General features: G+C 37.2%; 3 protein-coding genes across 4 annotated transcripts; 1 reads left to right on the top strand and 2 right to left on the bottom strand.

Moving 5' to 3' along the window:
- Positions 1 to 10,758: 10,758 nt before the first annotated feature.
- On the bottom strand, positions 10,759 to 16,211 carry LOC107725498 (rho-related GTP-binding protein RhoU-like). The gene is made up of 3 exons (XM_016534775.1): positions 15,658 to 16,211; positions 14,296 to 14,354; positions 10,759 to 12,167 (listed from the first exon to the last, which is right to left on the bottom strand). The coding sequence occupies exons 1-3, from the start codon at positions 15,905 to 15,907 to the stop codon at positions 11,715 to 11,717; spliced, it is 762 nt and encodes a 253-aa protein (XP_016390261.1). The 5' UTR covers positions 15,908 to 16,211; the 3' UTR covers positions 10,759 to 11,714.
- Positions 16,212 to 16,931: 720 nt separating this feature from the next.
- LOC107725489 (programmed cell death protein 2-like) lies at positions 16,932 to 20,676 on the top strand. Its single transcript, XM_016534763.1, has 6 exons — positions 16,932 to 17,300; positions 18,513 to 18,752; positions 18,848 to 18,991; positions 19,079 to 19,179; positions 19,278 to 19,391; positions 20,255 to 20,676. Exons 1-6 carry the CDS (start codon positions 16,985 to 16,987, stop codon positions 20,417 to 20,419), a joined length of 1,080 nt encoding a protein of 359 aa, XP_016390249.1. The 5' UTR covers positions 16,932 to 16,984; the 3' UTR covers positions 20,420 to 20,676.
- Positions 20,677 to 20,831: 155 nt separating this feature from the next.
- On the bottom strand, positions 20,832 to 23,961 carry tbp (TATA box binding protein). 2 transcript variants are annotated; one of them, XM_016534761.1, is made up of 8 exons: positions 23,843 to 23,961; positions 23,130 to 23,192; positions 22,303 to 22,634; positions 22,028 to 22,115; positions 21,733 to 21,824; positions 21,456 to 21,623; positions 21,108 to 21,202; positions 20,832 to 21,002 (listed from the first exon to the last, which is right to left on the bottom strand). In XM_016534761.1, the coding sequence occupies exons 2-8, from the start codon at positions 23,181 to 23,183 to the stop codon at positions 20,923 to 20,925; spliced, it is 909 nt and encodes a 302-aa protein (XP_016390247.1). In that variant the 5' UTR covers positions 23,184 to 23,192; positions 23,843 to 23,961; the 3' UTR covers positions 20,832 to 20,922. The 2 variants fall into 2 exon arrangements, with proteins under 2 accessions (XP_016390247.1, XP_016390246.1); XM_016534760.1 differs by having other exon boundaries at positions 23,130 to 23,260; positions 23,843 to 23,960.
- Between the last annotated feature and the right edge of the window lie 367 nt (positions 23,962 to 24,328).

The following is a 24,328-nucleotide window of genomic DNA, read 5'->3' as shown; positions in this document are numbered from 1 at the left end:
TTTCCTGGCAGAAAATTACCAGAATATTTTCTGTGTGTTTTTTTAAGAGTACTTTAACATAATTTGTCTAGTACGTCTACAACATACAAAATCAACATGTTTCTGACACTATAATGCTTATATACTAACCATACATGTACATTTTATGTATTTTAAGTTATGTAATATTATGTAGTATTTTTAATAAGATTAACATGTAGATCATACAATTAACAGTACAGTCCATTTTATTTTTTGTGCAGTTTTTGTGCATAATTTTTAATATAGTAATGTGTGTTTAAAATGGCACACAAATAAATTAAAGGTAAAATAAAAGGTACCATGTTTTTGTAAGTTATTTTAAGTTGCATAGTAAGTTTACCTGCATGGCCAAAAATGATCAGATAAATATAAATGTATGAAATAAATGGTTCATCAATTATCTGATAATAAAATTAACCAAGTTAAAAACAAATGTTATGGGTTTTCTTGCTCAAAAGTTACAGTACATATTCTTATTTCTGAGTTACATATTTCTTTTTCTGTTTTTCAATTCCCAACAAAGAAGTTTAGCTTAACAAAACAAAGAGCAAAGAATGTATATTAGGTGGCCACAGAGAATGACGGGTAACATAATCTAGTAAAACTAGCTAACTACTACAATAAACTACTACAATGTAAACCACATTATTCACAACTTCTAATTATGATCAAATACCACATTGCTTTAGTAATTATACTTTTAATTTTGGACACCTCCAATTCAGAAATTCTGGATATAAAGAGTTCCCCACAAGTAATTAAAACTTTATGATGGTGGTTGCTTTCATGGGTGCTCAGCTCATAAATACGATCATTCTGACGTGACTTGATCACAGCTTTGAGGGAAAACACAAATATGCTTTAGCATTCATTCAGCAAATGAAGAGTCAATAAAGAAATGCTGTATTTGGAAGGGCTTAGAAAAGAAAGAAGTTCTTGTTCCCAAGAATGATAGTACTCCTCTTCATGCTGATCATGAGAAAGCATAAAAAGCGGTGTTGTATTCTCCACAGCACATCTCAAGGGCCAAACACAAACTCACGCTCATCCAAAATGTGTGTCAGGCTGGGTGTCTGATTTAATGGGAAAATGATTCACTGCTGCAATAAAACACTTGCTGCTTTTTATTGTGTCAGCAGAGAAAATCCGAAAACAAGACAAAACACTTTGGAATAACGCCATTCATCTGACTAAAGCAGTGGAGTGGAAAGAGTGGAAACTCCTAAAATAACACAATCTCCAATTCAATAAATTTTTTATCACATGTTGTGAATGTCATGGCTAAAACAGCAACTAACAGTTAGTTTGGTTGGTATAGGCCACACATTTTATGGACAAAACCTATGCCACAAAAAACAGCACAAGACCCCCCACAGACCAGATTTAGGGGCCAGCAGGGATCAACGGACTTAACAAAGAGCTTTTATTGCTTTATACCACAACATGAAGGTGTATTTGCAAACAGCTGTGTGCAATCATTTGTGGCTTTGAAGGCATGGCTAATGCTTTCTCTGAGCCTGTGCTTTGACTCATTTGCAGCCAGGGCAGATAGTCAGAGCTTAACTCTGTTTGGACGCCCCAGAACAGCATCAGGCTTTTGGATACACACATAAGCATGCACGCAGCACACACACTCTATTCACCCTATTCTGTGTAGCGCTCTCAGCATGCCACTACTTTCACTGTTTAGTATTCACATGCTGACCATCAATCACATCAACTCTCAAAAAGCCCCAAAGCGGTTTTATAGAGCTCAAACTGGGACATAGACACTCCGGCTAAGTTACGCATTGTGGCTCCACTGACAGTAAACTAAAGCGAGGCAGTAGATGACGTCATTGGCGTCTCATTAAATAGATTCTAGGTGGGAATAAAAGAGACTTTTATTCTTGAAAGGTAAATATTGACTGTAGGTTTTTACAATGCATTACAAACCCGTTGACGCCTGTGTACATTGTCTAATTTGTATTGGATTTAGGGAGAAATGTCATAGGAGTACCTTCATTTTAGGTTACATAACTAATCCCCACCTGCTGCGGAAGAGGTTTTGAGACAAATTGATCCATGAAGTCAAACGTTCTTCAACCAGTTCTAAAGGTGGTAGTAAGTTAATAGTCAGATTTGTTCCAGAGCTGCTCTTGAGCCAAAGTGTTAAAACAGTTTGGAGTTGGAGTGCAGTTTGAGTAGTAAAATTTATGTGATGCAAATGCAGAGTTTCTCTTTCCATCTTTGTTAGGAATCATATTCATATTTTTACAAGAAAATGTGAACATCACAAGAAGAGCCTTAAAAATTCTGGTGGCTATTATCAAAACGGGATCTCGGCAACACGTATTTAAAATAATTAGTCTATGTTGGTGTCCTAAACACTTTGTATTTTGTGATAATGACTGCCAATTAACTTTACATTATCTTTTTATTGAATAACTATACACCAAATAAATAAATAAGTGTACATGAAATATTGATATGAGTAGAAATTATGTTATCTTGACCTTCCACTTCTGTTAAGAAAAAATAGTCCACTACAATGTACAAAACAATCTGGCCAGAAATAAGGCACAATTTTCAATAGGAATCTGTGTGATTGGGAATTTGTTATGAGGGTGAACAATCTGTCCTTACAGATTTTGATATGATTTCAAATTAGTCAAACGGATTCACTGCACTGATTAACAGAAAGCTACTTGTTTTGAAAATGACATGTGTGAGCTGTGCTTCATATAAAATTGACTAGTATTGTGTACGAGTAACAGTGCCATCCCTTTTATTTTAACAATCGACTGCAAAGATTCCTATTAGAATTACTGGATTTCACGCGCAAAAATTCGCTGAGCAATTTTCGTGGGCAAAATTGAATCATTTCAGTAGGAATCAACACATTTTCTGGGTCATATTTAAAGGGATAGTTCACTCAAAAATGAAAATTCTGTCATTAATTACTCACCCTCATGTCGTTCTAACGTTCTAAACGTAGCAAGGAGATCGGTAAAATAATCCATTGCCAATGTCACATGGATTATTTTACCGATCTCCTTGCTATGTTTCTGGACCTTGATCGTGGTAATTACATTGCTGTCTATGGGAGGGTCAGAGAGCTCTCAGAATTCATCAAAAATATCTTAATTTGTGTTCCGAAGATGAACTGAGGTCTTACGGGTTTAGAACGACATGAGGGTGAGTAATTAATGACAGAGTTTTCATTTTTGGGTGAACTAACCCTTTAAAACAATCAATAAATGAGTGCACAATAGAGCTGGTTGCAAAAAGTAAGTCCACAGTGGGACAAGAAAGACGTGGAAGTTGCACCAGTATCAGGTTTTTTTAGATGATGCAATTGACCACTCAGATTCAAGTATTCCTGCGATCCATGTAAAAAAGGAATATGAATATGAACATTACTGAATAAAATTTATATATATATATATACATACATACACATTTTTTTGTTTTTTAATTAATTTTATTCTGTAATGTTCATTTTCTTCATCTTTTGGTTTCTTAATTGCAAGCAGCTCCAGAACTTACAACTGAAAGGCCTGGACCCAATTATAGGCTGCATGTGGTGTTTGAAAGAGCTGGCCTGTAGCCAGAGCTGTTACACATGATGCTAGTCTCTTCTGACCCCTCCTCTCAAACAGTCAAACACACACACAAACACAAGTGCCCCCCGGTTAACAGCCCCGACAAAAGAGTGCTTACATAAGACATGGGATCAGGGTATATTTCTCCGCTTTACAGTGACATGGCTGGCTCGCAGCTGTCCTCTATACTGTAATCACACTGTTTAGATACAATGCTCCATAGTTACACATGAGTTTTCATTCAGTTAGCACATGTTCTCATAAAGAGAGTCTCTTTTTTCTTCTCACTCTCTCCCACTCTCTTTTTCCGGTAAGTAAGCACCTTGACTAATTTCTGTGAAAATTTGGGTGACAGTTTGCGGTTATGCAACTTAATAAGTGTAAGGGGATTGTAAGTCTGCCCTGAGCCAGTTTGTTCTGTTGTGCCCTCCCTTCTGCTCTGCCTCCAGTATGTCAAACCACTAGAGAGAGAGAGAGAGAGAGATTTAGGAGAAACCAGGGCTAGTTGGACCATAAGGAAGTTGACACAAGGACTTTATCTCAGTAACTGTTAGGTATAGAGACAAACGTCCTATTAAAAAAATTATTATTGTCTAGCAGTGAATCTTAGAATTAGATTATGTAGAACTCTAAAAAATAATAGACTAATAATTTTTGTGAATCCCAAATCATATAAAATAATATAATATAATATAATAAGAATTATTTTTGTGAATTCTTATGAACTAAAATGATAACATATTGAATGAATACATATATTTATATATGAACAGACTTTTTGGCCTTAATTCTAAGCGGTATGTGTGGAGAAAACCAGGCACCTGTCCAATACAGTCCCAACAGTGAAGCATGGTGGTGGCAGCATCATGCTGTGGGGGTGTTTTTCAGCTGCAGGGACAGGACGACTGGTTGCAATCGAGGGAAAGATGAATGCGGCCAAGTACAGGGATATCCTGGGCGAAAACCTTCTCCAGAGTGCTCAGGACCTCAGACTGGAACTAAGGTTTACCTTCCAACAAGACAATGACCCTAAGCACACAGTTAAAATAACGAAGGAGTGGCTTCACAACAACTCTGTTACTGTTCTTGAATGGCCCAGCCAGATCCCTGACTTAAACCCAATTGAGCATCTCTGGAGAGACCTAAAAATGGCTGTCCACCAACGTTTACCGTCCAACCTGACAGAACTGGAGAGGATTTGCAAGGAGGAATGGCAGAGGATCCCCAAATCCATGTGTGAAAAACTTGTTGCATCTTTCCCAAAAAGACTCATGGCTGTATTAGATCAAATGGGTGCTTCTACTAAATACTGAGCATTTTTCAGTTTTTCTTTTTTAATAAATCTGCAAAGATGTCAACAATTCTGTGTTTTTCTGTCAATATGGGGTGCTGTGTGTACATTAATGAGGAAAAAAAATTAACTTAAATGATTTTAGCAAATGGCTGCAATATAACAAAGAGTGAAAAATTTAAGGGGGTCTGAATACTTTCCGTACCCACTGTATATTTATATATGAACAGAATAGAATAGAATACTTTTATTATTTAATTCTTGTGAACTAAAATGACAACAATGGGTAAATAAACAGGAGGACAGTAAAACCAATGTAATGCAATTTTAAAATACTTTCATTATTTTAATTTATAGAAAATTATCATTTCTGTTGGCTAAAATAAACTCAGTGAAGGAACACATTTCACTCATTGTGCTTTTTTTTTTTTTTTTTTACACCAAATGATGTCTAAATAAACAATAGATTTCGTTTTATATAACATGGATAAGCCAAAATTGTAATTATATCTCATCACATTCTTAAAACTTCAGCTGATGTGGTAGAATCAAGCTCTTTCTATTGTCTATTGTTTCATTGTTTTTCCATCCACGAACAGACAGACTTGCATCCTGCTGTCATTAAATTATGCTTTGCTCACTGCACCCAGTATGATAACCCTCATGCACTGTGATAACCCTCATTTAGTTTTATTCTTTTTATACAGCTCTGAATTGCTGAGGTAAATCCAGTAACCTCACATTATCCATGGAAGCAAAAGCTATGCGTAGGAGTTCGAAATGACCTGTCAGAGGGCTTTTTCGGTTGTTTTTCTTCTTTTCAAAATGGTGCAAGTGAAAATAGTTTCTCTTGGCTACAAGCGACGTGGCAATGGCTTTCTCAGACACTGTGCTACTCTGGAATTCCTCGGCCTGTCAGCGGCCGTCAAAAACCCTGCTTTCACAGTGCGATTAGTGCTTTGTGGGAACCCTAACACCGGCACGCAGCTCTTTCAACCCTGACCCATAATCGCACAAAGCATCAGGCCGAGTGGAATGGCCACCAGACTAGGAGATTTTGGGTAGCTGGTAGATTGAATTAACCCTCACCTGCATTGTCAGCAGTCAAGGCACAATATAGGCCAGTGCAGATTTCATTTCATTGTGTTGTGAATGTGTGCACGGACCCTGATAACTAAACAGAGCTACTTTGTGATGTGATGTCACTGAGGGAAGTAGCGCTGGAATTTTCCCAAGGCCTTGAGCTCACATAACAAGCACAGAAGATTGATTTACTTTACAGAATGTCCATAGTTCAGTCCCTGTCCCTGCTACTTCTTTCCCTGCTGATAACGTCCTTACATGTGGAAGATTCACCCATGTAAGGAGTCTAATTATAACCATAAGTTGAGAGCAATAAATGACCGAGCAGCACTGTGATCGCTGATAAAGATATCTGTGATGGCCAGATCAGCTCTTCCTGTCCGTCTTCTTCATTTCCTGTTTGATCAGGAGTCTCTGGGAGGCAAATCCTTCTGCATCTTGTATTCCTTTGTTATAATATTCCTCTCATAAACACACACAAACATAGGCATATTGCAAGATTCACATTGTTAGATATAAAAACCACACTGTGAGAAAGTAAGTTGGCTAATGTTACCTAGTTATTAGTTAATGTTTACATTTACAGTATACAGTATTTAACTTTTCATAAAAATACTGTTTACACTGGGTTCCAGCTCCCCGAGTAGGAAGCTGTATGGAACTCCTCTGGAACTCCAGAGGAAACTATTTTAACTATCAGTACAGTCTGTCGTATTTGATTCATTCTGGCCCAAATGTTAAAAGCTATTTGTAGCATGAGATCTTTTGGTTGAGGGTGCTGCAAATTGAAGTTTTTCTTTGTTCCTCTGCCACACAGAAACATGCAATATGAAGCAACTGGATAAAAGTGGCCCAAATATGTCATTGTTGGCAGTTAAGGCGTCTAGAGCTCAGAGAGAGCAAGTCAGCTGTTTAAAAAAGCAGCTCAATGGAGCTTATGATCCCAGACGCCACTTTAATTGTTTCGTGTGCTTGTGGAAATGTGATTAAAAGCCAGATAAAACAACCCCTTGGCAATAATGCAACTAAACTGACAAAGACATCACAGAGCAACCATAGCTTTTCTGATAGTCATTTCAACACCTGCAGCTAAAGTCTCGTCTATTTACATAAAGCCTTTAATATACAGTAGGATCTCCATGATTTCCTGTTTAACAAGTGACTAAGTTTAATCATTTATATAAAATCAAATTTGAAGATAAAAGTTACATCACGAGATTAAAAAAAAACATTTTGAGATATAAAGTCACATTCTGAGGAATAAAACCACATTGTGAGATATGTCAGTTACAAGAAATAAAGTTGCCATTGCAAGGTATTTCACATTGTGACAAAATCATATTTTAAGATATAAAATGTAATTTTCAGAAATAGTCACATTATGAGATGTAAAGTCATTTTGAGATATAAAGTCACATTATGAGATATGAAGTCATTTTGAGATATAAAGTCACATTTCTAAAATATAGTCACATGGTTAGATATAAAGTCAGTTAACAGAAACAAAATTGCAATTGCAATGTATAAAAGTTACATTGTGATGTATTAAGTCACATTATGAGATGTAAAAGCATTTTGAGATATAAAGTCACATTATGAGATATAAAGTCATTTTGAGATATTAAGTCATATTTCTGAGATATAAAGTCATTTTGAAATATTAAGTCACTTTTCTGAGATATAAAGTCATTTTGAGATATAAAGTCACATTTCTGAGATAGTCACATGGTTAGATATAAAGTCAGTTAACAGAAACAAAATTGCAATTGCAATGTATAAACGTTGCATTGTGATGTATTAAGTCACATTATGAGATATAAAGTCATAGTTAGAAAAAACAAAATTGCCATTGCAATGTATAAAGTCGCATTGCAAAATAGTCATATTGTGAGATATAAAGTCACATAATGAGATATAAAGTCACACTGTGAGATATAAAGTAATATTTTGAGGTATAAAGTTGCAACTGTGAGATATAAAGTCACAGTTACGAGAAACAAAGTTTCTACTATTGCGATGTATGAAATCACATTGTGAGAAATAGTGATTTTTGAGATGCATAGTCATAGTTTAAAGATATAGTCACATTACGAGATGTAGTCACATTTTCAGATATAATATTGCTATTGTGAGATACAAAGTATGACGTCATAATTTTAGATATAAAGTCACATTACGAAATATCATTTAAGCTAACATTTAAGCATTTGTTTAAACAAAATATTAGAAAATTTCAGAATTTTCTCAACTGCAATGATAAAACAACATCAAACCCCAGACAGTGAACTGTATATAACCTGCTATGAACAGACAGCCTCATTATTCCTGCAGGCAAGACAGTGTTTACCAAGTATTAACTATAAAAGGCACTGAGATTATGAAATTATCCCCTTCACTGATGGCCTTTCATATCATATCCCCAAAAAAATAAACAAAACAGTATAAGAAGATACACACAGACAATAAGTAGACAAAAAGTATATTTATTCTGAGAAAGATAACAATCTACAGGGAGGTCTCTGTTATTGCATGTCAGCTTTGTCTGAACGACCACCAGATCCTGAACAGTTCCGTCTGGTGGGACGCGGCAGAAGTGAGCTCACTCACAGAAAATATACAACACTGCAATGCAACTCACGTGCAAATCAAAGCAGTGAATAAACACACTGCGTGTTTGAAGTGATAGTTTGGCGACTTGTCAAAAACCTCTCAGTAATTGATCCTGCCCTGTGAAAGTACACAGCACTGTAGCGCTCATATGCTTTGGTCAGTCTGAACTTAAGGCCTGTTTTTGCAACATATGCAATTCTGAGATTCACAATATATGAAACATCACAAAAATACTTCTTGATAAAACATTAAATACAATGTACTGTTACAATATGCCCCTTTTAAACATCTTTTCTTGAGTGTGCTTCACCGAAAAAAGGCAAAAATTCTGTCATCATTTACTCACCTTGATGTCTTTCCATATGTGTGTGACTTACTTTTATCTGTGGAACACAAAAGAAGACATTTCGAAGAATGTTTCAACCGCTTTTCTTCATAGACTGAAAGTCCAAAACAACTGAGACATTCTTCAAAATATCTTCTTTTCTGCTCCACAAAAGAAAGTAAGTCACACGGGTTTGAAACAACATGAAGGTGAGTAAATCATTACAGAATTTTTAATTCATGGGTGAACTATCTCTTTAAAATCAATAGAATTGTTTGGTTTGAGTTTCATCTCTCACTATGCCACCTTCAACACTTGCAGTTTACAGCACTGTAATCACTTGCTCAGAGCCACTAACTTCTTTCTCAATGCCTTGCCACATTCTGGCACAGTCTAACATTACAAGTGGCAAATATAAAACTCATCTTGATTTAATTCTTGGTTCATTCTGTGCTCATGAAAGAAAAATGTTTGCCACTAGTGACGTTAGTGATACTTGCACACCAAACCCCAGCTTATGCAGTGAAACATTAACTTTTCCTTACTGTGTCATTCAGCTTATACTCATTCACATTTCGCATAGCAGCAGGTGACTTTTCCAGTTCATCCGATGTGGAAGCCTGATCAAATGTGCAGTTTGCCCTGGAGCAACACTCCATGTATTTTATATAGAATTAATTTAACGATAGGACTGCAATGCTTATCAAAGCATGACGTGATTGGCATCATCCTTTAGGGGAGACAAATGTAGAATAGTAGTTTAAACAGTAAAGCAGTGACCAGCAACGTCAAGGTCATGGGTTTGATTCCCAGGGAATGCATGCCGTAAATGCAATGCAAGTTGCTTTGGTTAAAACTGTCTGCCAAATGCATTCAAGCAAATATGGAAAAACTGCTTTTTTTTTTTTTTGATTTTTGGTGAGAATGTTTATGTTTATCGTGTCATGTCTGCACCACTAACATCCCTAGTTTTTGAAATAACTGAATTAACTGAACTGAATTAGTAAGTAAATTATTTGAAATTACATAATTGGGAAAAAATCTAAAACGTCTCCCCATTTGCTATTATTTGAGCATACAGATAGTCCCCCCACCAAACTCACAGCCCTGATTGACATTATGTCCATCTCGTAACAAAAAGATTGCAATTTCATTTGATGCCACTAGTGGTGCAGGAATGTACAAATTTCATCTATAAATAGTGCCATAAATTGCAAAGGCATGAAGAATCTAAAATTTAATGTAGAAGTTTCATGCACAAAAAAAATGTATTGTCTTGTTCTAATATCAACTGAAAAGCAATGTCAACCATTGTAATTTCTGGTTGAAAACTGTAGACTGAAAAAGTTTTTCCTTCTTTGAAAATGTGCAACACATACTAATGTTCACATGTTTGGGGTTAGTATGATTTTTTAAAGCAATTAATACCTTTTATTCAGCAAAGATTCATTAAAGGGACAGTAAAGACATTAATTGTACGTAAAAAAAGAGATTTCCAATTCAAATGCTGTTCTTTTCACATTTTCTACAGATATATTAAGCAGCACAACTGTTTTCAACATTAATAATAATAGGAAATGTTTCTGGAGCACAAAATCAGCATAATAGAATGATTTCTGAAGGATGATGTGACAATGAAGACTGGAGTAATGGCTGCTGAAAATTCAGCATTGTCATCACAGGAATAAATAGTATTTTAAAATATATTAAATTAGAAAACAGATATTTTAAAAGTGTAACAATTTTTACAATATTACTGTATTTAATGTTTTTACTGTATTTATTAAATGCAATGTTGGTGAGCAAAAGAGACTTCTTTAACAAACAAACAAGAACAATCCTACCAACCCCAAACTTATGAACATTAGTGTATATTCCTATAAATATGCAATAACGTCTGACTCAGTCAGATTCCTCCTGACAGCACTGAAATGCTTCACTCAAAACACTCTGTTTTTGATGAAGCTCCAGGGTCAATGACCAGATATACAATCCAACTGGCCTACTAAGTGTACTTACTTACACTCAAAGACCCTGACCTCACAGCATGTTTGGATCTGGACTTAACTCCAAATGTAAACAAGACAGCCTTGGAGAGATGTGCCAGCGCCCTGCTGTCTCTAAAATGGACAATCACTCACCCTCACAGGACAACAAGGTAAATGTCAGTGACATCAAGTTGATAGTGTGTCCAAACATCTGCTTGTACTCTACATCACACTTAATGCTTTGACAGATACATGAAGGAGCACTTGATTATATCAGACCGAACCCCCTCTGGATCACTTCTCCTCCAAGACGAGGGAATAACAAAGGCAAATAATCCCATTCTATAAGCAAAAGAAGTGTTAAAACACCAACAACATGCTGAGACCGACCAGGTTGCTTTTCACAGTTTCTAAATGAAGAAGCAAAGTTCTGGCAGTCTAAACTAGATCTTGAAACTAGATCTTAAGTCCACTTGAAACCCTCTTCAACAAGAGATAAAGTAAAGAAAGACAGATGACTCTCGCCCTGAATTGTTCACATGAGTATTTGAGGTTAACTTGGGACTTTCCAAATGAAGAGCAGATCCTAAAATTTAGCGGACAACTTTGAGTCTCTATGAATCTTTCCATTTCATCACAAAAGCTGGCCGATCTTTTCTAAAATGTCCGATTAATTTCACGGCCACGTGTGCTCCAGTTAATCCACTAACACGGTCTCATAAAGCAGATGGATCTGTGTCCATTTCTATCCAAAAAAGCCAGTTCCAGTCTAACCGCATTCACATCAACAGTATGCAGTCATATTCTCACGTCTACACCAAACAGCAGTATTTCTTCCACCAGGACTCAGAGAGCTTCCTCATTTTATCGGGCGTCCGCTTCTTAAGCTTTTTCTGCTGCTGGCTGTCCGAGTACTGGATGCTGGCCACTATAGCCGTGTCAAACACCTCCTTCAGGTTCTTCTGGGTGAGCGCTGAGCACTCCATGTACGAGACGGCATGCACTTCCTCAGCACACACGCAGGCCTCCTGGGGGTCCACCGGCCGCTCCTTGTACTGGGCCAGTTGGATGAGCACTTTGACATCTTGCCGCAGGTCAGCCTGAGTGCCCACCAACAGTATCGGTGCCCTCGGACAGTGCCGGCGGATCTCAGGCACCCACTTCTCCCTCACATTCTGGAAAGAGGAGGGACTTACCACACTGAAGCAGAGCAAGAAGACGTCAGCATTGGTGTAGCACAGTGGCCGGAGCTTGTCAAACTCATCCTGCCCAGAGTAAAAAAAAATTCAGTAGAGGTAAACATCTTGGAGAAACTAACACTTGTTGTTTTGGATTATTAAAGGGGTCATATGATGTTGCTAAAAAAGAATATCTCTTTGGATTTGAGACTTTAGACTTTGCAACTTTAGGGATCTTATCTATTCACGAACAGCTTGTAACACTTCAAAGAGAAAGGAAAACTTGAAATCGCATCATATGACCCCTTTAAAAGTAGTTAAAAGTAACCGCTCATAAAAGGGCATGTATGTATACTGTTACTTGTTAGATTCCTTAACAGTTATGATACAGACTTACTATGTATGTCAGAATGACTGTTTGTAATTTTGTGAAGTTGTGCAGTATGTGTGTGTATACATATTTTTCTTTTTGTTGTTTTTATTCTATTTTTTTTCCTTTCTGCTCGTTTATTGTAAGCAAACATTTGCAAAATCATGCATTTTCATTAAAAAGTTTGGGGTTGGTAAGATTTTTTTTTCTTATGCTCACCAAGGATGCCTTCATGACCAAAAATACAGTAAAAACAGAACTATTGTCAAATATTATTATAATTTAAAACAACTGTTTTTTTTATTTTAATATATTTTAAAATATGTCATTTATTCCTGTGATGACAAAGCTGAATTTTCAGCAGTCATTACTCCAGTCTTCAGTGTCACATGATCTTTTAGAAATCAATCTAATATGCTGATTTGGTGCTCAAGAAATATTTCTTGTTATTATTAATGTTGAAAACAGTTTTGCTGCTTAACGTTTTTGTGGAAACCCTGATACATTTTTTTCAGGCTTTTTGATGAATAGAAAGTTCAAAAGAACAGCATTTATTTGATCAGTTTAATGTGTCCTTATTGAATAAAAGTACCAATATAAAAAATCTTACTGACCCAAACTTTTGAACAGTAGTGTAAATAAAATATTTAAAAAAAAGCTTCAAACACTAATAAGTAGCCTTATCTTACAGTAACGATACTTTAATCTTCTAAACTAGCAACTTCCAGGTCATGCTTATGATTCTGTGTTTCTGAAATATGAGAACGCGATGTGATGTCAGCGGCACGAGAGATAAAGTCTAGAACACAAATGTGAGATCTGCTGTTTATTACTAGTGCATTCCATCTGTTTTACTCTTCCTTATGAGTCTCCAGCTTGTTTTCTGTTGATACGCCAAAACTGCTTTCTTCTCACATTAGTCAGCTGGACACATTCTAACCCATGACAAACAATCCCATTTTATAATTTATATGCAAGTGTGTTGTTACAAATGAATTTAGGCATCACAACATTATAATATACAAAAACAGATATTCAATTTGAATTATGTTTAATAGTTGTGATATTAAATTACTATTATTTTTAAAGATTAACTTTAAGTCAGTGCTAGATGATGACAAATAAATGTAAAAATAAGGGAATTGAGCATGCGAAAATGTATATATAAACTAAAACATTTCTATAACTCTCCAATCAATGTACTCTCTTACTCTCTATCTGTTTCTCTCTCCTTCTCTCCCTTCCTCCATCTCCACTGGCCTAAACAGGACTGATCCAAATCTCTCTTGGCTTTCTTCCCTTCACTGTCTCCTCTTAGCTTACTAAACTCATCGAAAACACAGTGATCTCACATTTCCAGTGACTAGCCCCAGCTGTACCCCGGCTGAAAGTAGGTCTCCCTTTCCCTCAGATCAATCCCAATTCATCACAATTAGACTGCTTCCCATTTGTGAGCCCCTAGAGCTGGATTCTCCCCTCCCACAAAGGAAGAAACACTGACTGACCTATAATAGCGTGCTCCCATAGGATGAAGCATATACTTCCTTATGATGCCTGAACTGCAAACTTCAGCTGAACTTTACCAGAAACCCTTATCATGAGTAAGCAAAACAACACTGAATCACTTTCTCTTATCTTACAGACAGGCAACCATACGACTAATTAGGACATGACTCACGGGTCTGTTTACAGTTAAGAGACGAGGCTTCGACCAGCATGTGTTTGTGCAAATAATATGTCATCCGTATACAGTGACATGATGAACTTACACCCTATGCCTTGAATGTGTTTGTGTGAGGTGGTTTGTTTGGGTCTGGTGGTGCTGAGTGGGCTTATTGGACTGACCTGACCGGCTGTGTCACAAAGCTGAAGTTTCACAGGCTTGCCATCCACAGCTACAACCGCTGCAGAGGAGAAGAGAGTCAATTTGACATTTTATCCCTTTCCAGTGCACATTATTAAGACACATGGACTGTGACAAATGAGACTGAAATGGGTTGGTGAACTTGCTGGCCTTACAAAAACTCATCACAAAAACAACAGACAGTAAAAAATCATGTGGTCATGTGATGAATTAAATTAGGTGGCAAACTGCAATGACTGCATCATTCTTTATCATAAAATAATTTAAATATATAAAGATATCTATTATACTATTATACAGTATATATATATATATTAGTGCTGTCAAATGATTAATCGCGATTAATCGCATCCAAAATAAAAGTTTTTGATTGCATAATATATGTGTGTACTGTGCATATTTATTATGTATATATAAACACACACACATGCATGTATATATTTAAGAAAACTATGTTACGTTTATATATTAAATATATTTACTACTAAAACTAATCAGTATTGCAGTACTGGTATGATCAGCTGGTAGCTGGTTTATATGGTCTAAAGATGGTCTACCAGCAGTTTGGACCAGCTAATGTGACGTGACATGTGGCCAAGTATGGTGACCCATACTCGGAATTAGTGCTCTGCATTTATCCCATCCAAAGTGCACACACACAGCAGTGAACACACACCCGGAGCAGTGGGCAGCCATTTATGCTGCGGCGCCCGGGGAGCAGTCGGGGGTTCGGTGCCTTGCTCAAGGGCACCTCAGTCGTGGTATTGAAGGTGGGAGAGAGTGCTGTACATTCACTCCCCCCACCTACAATCCCTGCCGGTACGAGACTCGAACCCGCATTGGGTTACGAGTCCGACTCTCTAACCATTAGGCCACGACTTCCCCAGTTTAAATGACCAGTTTGACCAGTGTGGTCAAACTGATGGCTAAACTAATCGAAAACACAGTGATCTCACATTTCCAGTGACTAGCCCAGCTGTACCCCGGCTGAAAGTAGGTCTCCCTTTCCCTCGGATCAAGCCCAATTCATCACAATTAGACTGCTTCCCATTTGTGAGCCCCTAGAGCTGGATTCTCCCAACTTCGATGAGTTTAGCTAATGACCAGTTTAGAACAATTAGCTAACGTTACCATGATCCAAAACGCATCAGCACCAGCTTAAACTGGATTTTCTAACATAGAAAACAGGTAGTTTTATGTTTTTTGCATTTCTTTATTTTATTACAATTTAGTTTTACGGTTTAATTATAAACGCGTTTAAGTTTTTTTTATATATATATATGTTATTTATTAGTTATTTAATTTATTACAGTTTAGTTGAATTAAACTGGGGTGATTTTTACCTGCAAAGTTGTCAAACGCTGTTGGAACATACTCGGTGGGATATCCATTGGTGGTATAGCTCACAATGAGACTAGTTTTACCCACTGCACCATCACCAACCAGCACGCACTTCACCCTGCGCTCCGCTGCCGCCCCGAAGCGGATCTTCACCGCGGATGACAAATCTCTACTCCGGAATCTCCTCGGGGGAACCGGTGGCACTACCGTACCTGGAGCGGGCTTGAATTCTCCACCTCCCTGCGGAGGCATCGCCGAAGACACGGACAGTCAGCGGTTTCAGAGATTCATCGTGAATGAGAGAGCGGAGCACCAGTCTCCAATTTCACCGCGGCGTCCATTTACTTTACAAGGGCTAAAAGCTACATTTCAAATCAAGAGGTGTTTGCTTTATCTGGATATAAAACAAAGCAACTCTGAAGCAAAAATAAATACAAAGCCCACAAGTACACTGCCGTTATGCCCTCATGAGGCGAGCTCTCCGCCCTTCTCTAAAACCCATCTGAGTGAGCACTTTACTCCCAAACACCGTGGCTGTGTCTCAATGCCTAGACCGCCGACCACTCGATAGCGTTTTGAGGCGCGCGCAGCTTTTTTTGGCCAGACACAAGGTAGGCTGCTGACTGGGATTTGAGACAGAGCCCATGACATCATCCACTGTGAACTGCATTCATCCGTGAACTGAAGTTCAGCAGACCTGTTGTCATTACTGATAAACTCAACTGAACTGGCGCGAATACACGCCTCAGCATTTTTATTTGTTATCAGTGATGATGTCCTTGAAATTCAAAATGGTCAAAGTGCATATACATTTGTGTCCTTTGAACAATATTTACATTATAGTGTTTATTAGGCCTACATATATATATATTTTTTTAAAAGAACAATGTGAAATGTGAATATTGGCAGCATCATAAATCTCTTTAAATTCTTTAAGTAGTTAAGCTACGTATTTGCAACTTTCTGTCAATATAAAATATCGTGACCTTTTCGTTCTCCTAGTAATAAGACCAAAAGGGAGCGTGGAATTTTTACGCCATCTATTGGACAAATGCTAAAACAGGTTTAAATTCCCCCAAGAACAAAATATTTCTATATACTTTAAAAAATGCTTTTTACTCTAATAGTAAATATTAATATAAACTAGTAATAATATTAATTTATATAATATTAGGGAGTTTTATCTACATTATGTGTGTTTTATTGCTCTGGCTTCTTATTTTCGTGTGGAACGTTAGTCGCAGATCTTGTTTCACCCGAGCCTCAGTTTCAGACACACGCACATAATTCCGAAACCTATAGCTTTATATGCACATGAGAGTTTGACAGATGGCTGCAAATACAGTGAAAGAATCCAAAACAAACCGTGAGTTCGTGTTGGGCTTCTTAGAGGAGGCAGAATCATGGCAGCTTCTTAGTAACCAGTTTCCAAGTAAAGTCGGAGGGAGACCTGCGTGGTTGAATCAAGTGGATTTGCCAGTTGTGTCTGAGTTACAGTGTGAGAAATGTAAACTTCCAACAGTGTTTCTTCTGCAGGTCTACTCACCAATTACGGAACATGATCGATGTTTTCACAGAACACTGTTTGTGTTCTGCTGCAAGACACCAGCTTGCTATACGCGAAATGATAACAAGTGTTTTAAAGGTAATTTATAATCTGTCATATTTTGAACAGAGCCTACTAATGTTTTTATGTATTAATATTTTAATTATATATTTACCTATTTTATTTCAAGTTTTATTAAAGTGATAGTTCACCTCAGAATTATTTTTTTTTAACTAACACGCTCATGACTTTCCAAACCCCTTTGACTTTTTTCTGTGGAACATGAAAATAGATATTTTGAAGAATGTGGCAAGTACTATGGAAGTGAATAATAGCCCAAACTGGTTTGGTTACCAACGTTCTTCAGAAGATCTACTTTTATTTTCCACAGAATAAAGTCAGACGTTTTAATCGTGGCTCATAATATAAGCTTCTCTATAACCAGAGGTGTAAAGAGTACCTGAAACACTAGTCAAAGAGACATGCCAGTGAAAAACTGTAATGTTGTGGAGAAGCTGCGGAAAAACAGGCAGAGGCAAGGATCTATGTGCAGATATTTAATGGAAAAGCTAGAACAAACAATAAGAGAGGGGGTTCAATCATCAACTGGCTGGCAGGAGCCGCCACTGACAGGTCATGTGACCTGAATTACTTCATTAGCTTCAGAAGAACTAAGCGCTTACTACATACACTTCTAGTAAACACATACCTTAAAGTTGGAGTTGGTATTTCGCCATGTGGACATGGTCCAACAGGGCTGTATATATATATATATATATATATACACACACACACACACACACAGGAGGCTAACAAGCTGAATAAGATAAAATACAAACTGACTACAAACACCACAGGAGACAGGAAGTGACAAACGTCCAAGGCACAGAAAACGCAACAAAAACAAGAAAGAGCTGATTTCATATATAAAACACCTTTCATTCACAACTACTGGCTAAGGAACTCACATTCACGTAAAGTAACCTTGTTGACAAGTTTGGGTAAGGGCAAAATGCACAAGATATATTAATTTCAGTGCCCTGTAGTTGGCGATATCACATCTTTTGTAGCATAAATAAATTGCTGCAGAAAAGCTAGGTGCCATGTAAAATGTAATGTGTTGTAAAGAGTACAGATACTCATTCAAAAATGTTGTGAATTAGAGAGTAAAAGTTGATATGCAGTAAAACTACAAAGTATCCGAAAAGATACTTACGTACAGTAATTAGTTACATTTACTCAAGTACTTTAAACCTCTGTCTATAACATAGGCATAAACTCACAGTATTCTGTACTATCCCCCATTCCCAGTGTTTAGATGCCAGCTGCCAAGGAAAAACTACTTTTACCCCTTTGATCCTCCTCCTGATGAGAAGCCAAAGCAGCCAGTGAATAATCATCAGGTTCTGGGCTCTGGGCTCAAACTGTGCAGGCTGTGTGGTTGTCTGGGACAGAAAGCCTGCTCTCGATGTCACTCTGTCACATACTGCTGTAAAGAGCATCAGACCATAGACTGGAAACATAGACACAAGAAAGAATGTTCAAATGAAGGTAAGTAAATGCAGGACATGTTATGCATTATTTCAGTCAAGATCTTATGTTACCTTTAATCTATTTGCATGTTGTCTTCATATCTTAATCCACAGCTTCTGAAAGCCCTGAGGAGCTCAGTTCATTTCTGTTTCCAGAGTGGGAGCTGGTTACAGACCCGGAAAAGCTTCTAGCAAAAGATGAGGAACTCCATGAAGCCCACAGTCTGGATCAGGAGAGCATGGCATGCTTAAATAATGGTACACCTTTCAGATCAGATTTGGCAGCCTGATATTTCCACATCTTGTCAAGGAATAATCATTTACAGTGTTTATTTACGCTCTCAGGCTTGGAGGACAGTGAACTAGAAAGTATGGCCCTTCATGAAACACAAGACTCTAAAGTGTTTCAGAAGTTCAAGAAGCGCATTGCTAATGAACCACAACAGGTCAGTTACAAAGTCACAGCCTGAAGAGCAAATGCTGGCCATGGCTTTTGTGTGTTGTGTGGTTCAACATCTGTGTGATTTTTATATGTATTTTTAAGGTTTTGCGGTATTGCAAAGTAGGATCTCCTCTTTGGGTGTCAGCTGAACATGTGCCACGTGAGGAGGATGTTCCAGAATGTCCATGTGGTGCAAAACGTCTGTTTGAATTTCAGGTAACGTAAAGTATATGTTAAATATAAAGAGCACATAGTCATGCATACACTACTGTTCAATTTAGGGTCAGTAAGATTTGTTTTGAAAGAAGAAGGATGCATTGAATTGATCAAAAGACAATGTTACAAAAGATTTCTGGAAAAAACACACACCCACATTAGGCTACACAACTTTTTTCAACATTTATAATAATAAGAAATGTTTCTTAAGCAGCAAATCAAAATATTAGAATGATTTCTGAAGGATCACGTGACACTGAAAACTGGAGTAATGACTGATGAAAATTTAGCTCTGCCATCACGAATAAAATATATTTTAAAATATATAATAATATTAATTAATAACAATATATTAAAACAGAAAACTATTTTTAAATTGTAATATTTCACAGTATTAGTTTTTACTGTATTTTTTATTTTATTTTTTTGGTTAAAGCTGCAGTCCGTAACTTTTTTGTGTTCAAAAGTTACAAAATTTATATATTAAGCGAGTACACCATTAATCAATTTTCCAAACCGTGTTTTTGGCTTGTCCTGAATCACTACGGTACACCTATAATAAGTGTTTATATTCGGACTATTTAGACTGGTTCGGGTAGGTACCGCTGCAGAGTAGCCCAGTACCTGCGTGATTCGCCATAGACATAAACAGAGAGAAGTAGCTCCGGCTACAATGTTCTTCCGCAAGACGCACGCACTTCTGTTTATTAACCGCTAGAGCGCCAAAAGTTACGGACTGCAGCTTTAAGTAAATGCATCCTTGGTATGACAAAACATTTTTAAAAAGCTTACTGACCCCAGTCAGTCATAAATGGCATTAGATGAATGCATTGCACTGTTTAAGGTGTCACTGTTTATTTCAGATCATGCCTCAGTTACTTAATCACCTCAAATTGGATACGACAGATGCCAGCATAGACTGGGGGACAGTGGCCATCTACACCTGTGCTGACAGCTGTGACCAAGGCACCAAATATTCTGATGAGTTCATCTGGAAACAAGACTTTTCAGGAGATCAAGCAGTGTAGAATTGGTCTAGTCAAATGAACTATAATTCAGACTATTATGCTGCATGAAAAAGCACATTTATAATATTGAAGAAATGTAAATGATAAAGGCATTGGTTATTTTAAGGCACTGACACCATTTCTTTCCCTAAATAAAATTAAGAGGTCTTCACAAGAAGTATTACCAAACATTTAGGCAATTCAGACATATATGAAGTAATATTTATTTTTTGACTTATCAAGGATGCATTAAATTGATCAAAAGTGACAGTAAAGACTTTTACACTGTTGCAGAAGATTCAAGCAAATGCTGTTCTTTTAAACTTTTTCCTCATCTAAGAATCAAATCTACATTAACGTATCATGGTTTCCACAGAAATATTAAGCAGTACAGCCGTTTTCAACATTGATCATTTTTCCCGAGCAGGTATTTACAGGCTTACAAAAGTAAATAAAACTGAGTAGGTCACCCCAGACATACCGGTGGGCTCAGGAAGTAATTCACCAGCGATAACAGAACAAGATTACGTAGTCTTCCTGAATCCTTTCAGGATAGGGTATATATTCTCAAATGCTTCGTAAATTTCTCCTCTAACCTTTGCACCTGGAAATAAAAGAATTTTCATTATACAACTTCAGTAGGACACACAACATCATACTAGAACTGCATGGTACTGTTTTACCATTTTAAATACAACAATAATCTCACCTGTAAGTACAACTTTTCCTGAAACGAATATTAAAAGTACGATTCTGGGTTTGATCATTCTGTAGATTAATCCCGGAAATAACTCTGGTTCATAGCTGGGGAAAAAGCATCAGCAGCATATTAGTGTTGTAGTTTTTTCATCTCACAGTCAGAATGCTGTTCACACTTGAATAAAAGATCAGGGGATTGCAAATACATTAGTATAATAGTAAAATACACACTCAGTTAACATAACCCAAGAGGTACAAACAGTAACAGTGTAGAAACAAAGGCGGCACACAAAAGTACTCAATTTAGTTTGGGATGTGCTATATAAACAATATTAATAATAAATAAAGCAAGACAAACCTGCTAAACTGCTGGTGTGTAAGCACCAGGCCCTCTAATCGGATGGGAAACTTGACGTCGCAGCTGCCGACCATGTTCTGAATTTTGAAGTCTAAGAATTTGGCAGGAAAACCCAACTTCTGCACCACTCTGGCATATTTTCTGGCTGCCAATCGGGACTGTTCCTCACTGCAGAAGTGAGTGCACACAAAAAAGGCAAACTCACACACTGCTGTTTGTTCTACAAGTTTGTGTGAGAGGAAGAAAATGACAGCAGGTCCGCAGATGGCATTCGTACCTTTTCGCTCCTGTGCACACCATCTTCCCTGAGCTGAAGATGAGCGCTGTTGTTCTGGGTTCTCGTATTCTCATGATGACGGCAGCAAAACGCTGAAAGTGTTATTGATGGATATTTGTGTTCAATCAAAATGGAGGTTTTTGCCAAAAAAGACATTGCATAAAAAGTTATTGTTCAGAAAATATCTATTTGTGATCCACTTGAACTGTAATCTTTGCAAAAGTTCAAAAAATACAAAAAAGGAAATAAAATCAAACCGTCTAAGCTTATTTTAACCAATTAAAACTAGTCTTACCTTTGGATTATATTCAGCATTTCTGGCTCGAAGTGCTATCGTCTTCAAGTCAAGTTTGCACCCCAAGTTTACAGTAGACACAATATTCCTTAAAAATAAAATTTCATATACTTTATTTTACAGAAATTGTAGACTGCAGACTAAAGCATAAAGTGTACTCATGATATGATCATCTCAAGACATGTTTAACAGCTCAAAAACACTTTTTATTATCTGAAAGTCAACCAACAAGGTTTTTGACAGGATTGTTTGATGATGACAGCTAAAGAACTCACTGTAACTGGGGGACGATACCAGAGCTCTCTGAGGCCGGTGTGGCAGGAGTGATGGGGGTCATAGGGGTGAGTGGTGTGGTATAAAGTGGCGTGTTGCCTGGCAGTGCCGTTGTGGTGGAGACCTGCGAGTGATAGAGCTGGGGTGTCTGGCCTGAACCTCCCACCATCCCACTCTGCTGTTGTGAGGCTGCTTGTTGTTGTTGCTGCTGTTGCTGTCGCTGCTGCTCCTCCAGGAGGGACAAGCTGTTGGTGTTCTGCACTGGCTGTGGTGTAAGACCCGTACCGTACGGCATCATGGGACTGAAAATGGGCAGGCCAGGCGTCATGGCTCCCTTTGAATAGATGCGAGGGGACTGTTAACTTTATGTGCTGATGCACTGAAAGAGTTTTGATTAAAATATCTGTATTATATGTAAAGGCTGGAATATACTACATGTCTTCTGCACAGATTTAATTTAAATTAATTTAAAATAAATGTAACAGTTCAATACTATACTAACAGACAAATAATGTAGCCTAATTAAAGCTAAATATTTTCCAAATAATAATACATATTAACAATATTAACTTTTCATAGTATTATTCTGTGCTTTATACAAAAATCTATTCAAATGACAATTCATTTTCTACAGTGGGGGTCCCTTGCACCAGGACATTAATATTTGGGTTTCCGTTTGAAAACCCCTGGTGTAATGTATGTTTCCCTAGTTTTTCTCTGCATTTCTTGGCAAGTGTATGATGCCTAATATTTTAAAATCTGTGCAGACTTTAAAAGCAGTGTAGTGTATTCCAGTGTATTCATGCTTACTCAGCACTGCATTACTCACCTGCGGAGATGCCAGCCCTTGAGGGAAAGGAGGTAGGCTGTTGTTCTGCTCCATATTGACAGGTTATGAAGCAAAACAACCAAGTAGTGATTTCAGGACTAGCTTGAAGACTCCCAATAGCTTTAAAAGAACTGTGGTGAAAAAGAACACAAAAACCAATCTAACAAACACACTTTCACACAACAGTGTAGCACTACGTCTTGTGATGAACTTGCGTGCGTTGTAGACATAAATAAATATGTGCATATCTAAAAGGGGGGAACATAATTTAATGGTTCGGTTGTAAAATGAAGACTGCGCAGTGTCATTACTCTAAGTTCACAGGGAATATAAATTTAAAATGACATTTACAGAACATATAAAACGTGTCAATAATGTACACACCAAGAGAAGAGTAGAGGGAAATGATGCTATTTGCACTGCAATGTGGCTCTACGGAAATTCAAATCAATGTTATATAACATAAACAACGCCGCTTAACATGACAATTCACATTCAACACAAAGTGACGCCAGAGCTGACAAATGATCACGTATCAGAGTAACGTAACGTTAATGCCTTCGGCGCAGAATGAAGCCCAGTGTGGCTAACGTGGCTAGTTTGTGGAGCTAATCTATTCGTTACAAACTCAAGCAGTTCATGCTACATATATATAACAGCTCCCTCTGCCGAAATTGTGTAATGGATTGTATATGAAAAACGTCCAAACAAACCGTTAATTAGCAGAATCGCTCAGGCTGGCAATGAGCTCGTGCGGAATAGTTCTAGAAGCGCAAGGAGCGCGCAAAACATGAGATTTCACAACAACTTCCGCCGACTTTAATAATGCGCTTCCGGCGCATTATTGGTTCACATCACTTGTTTGCACTATTTTATATTCATGGATTTTAATTTAAGCAGCACGATAATAATAATAATAATAATAAAAAAATCAATATTGAAAAACAGGTTAAAATTAGGAAATCACTAAATTTTGCAAAAAATAAATTAAGTAAATGTAAAAATAAAAAAGTGCTAGAGTGTAGTAAAAAGCTGCTGCTTCACTTAATAAAATGTTTTGGAATGATATTACAATTTTGCTCTTTACTTTTTGCTTATACACGTATTCAAAACATTGTAATATTGTTTAATCATGTATGAAAAAAAATTATAAGCCAGACCACTTTCCTATACATCTTCCAAAGTAATATTAAAAATTA

This window comes from Sinocyclocheilus rhinocerous, unplaced genomic scaffold, assembly GCF_001515625.1.
Source record: "Sinocyclocheilus rhinocerous isolate Xijiao unplaced genomic scaffold, SAMN03320098_v1.1 scaffold366, whole genome shotgun sequence".
Taxonomy (NCBI): domain Eukaryota; kingdom Metazoa; phylum Chordata; class Actinopteri; order Cypriniformes; family Cyprinidae; genus Sinocyclocheilus; species Sinocyclocheilus rhinocerous.
Note: the sequence above shows the minus strand (reverse complement) of the source record. Positions and strands in the feature narration are given on the sequence as shown.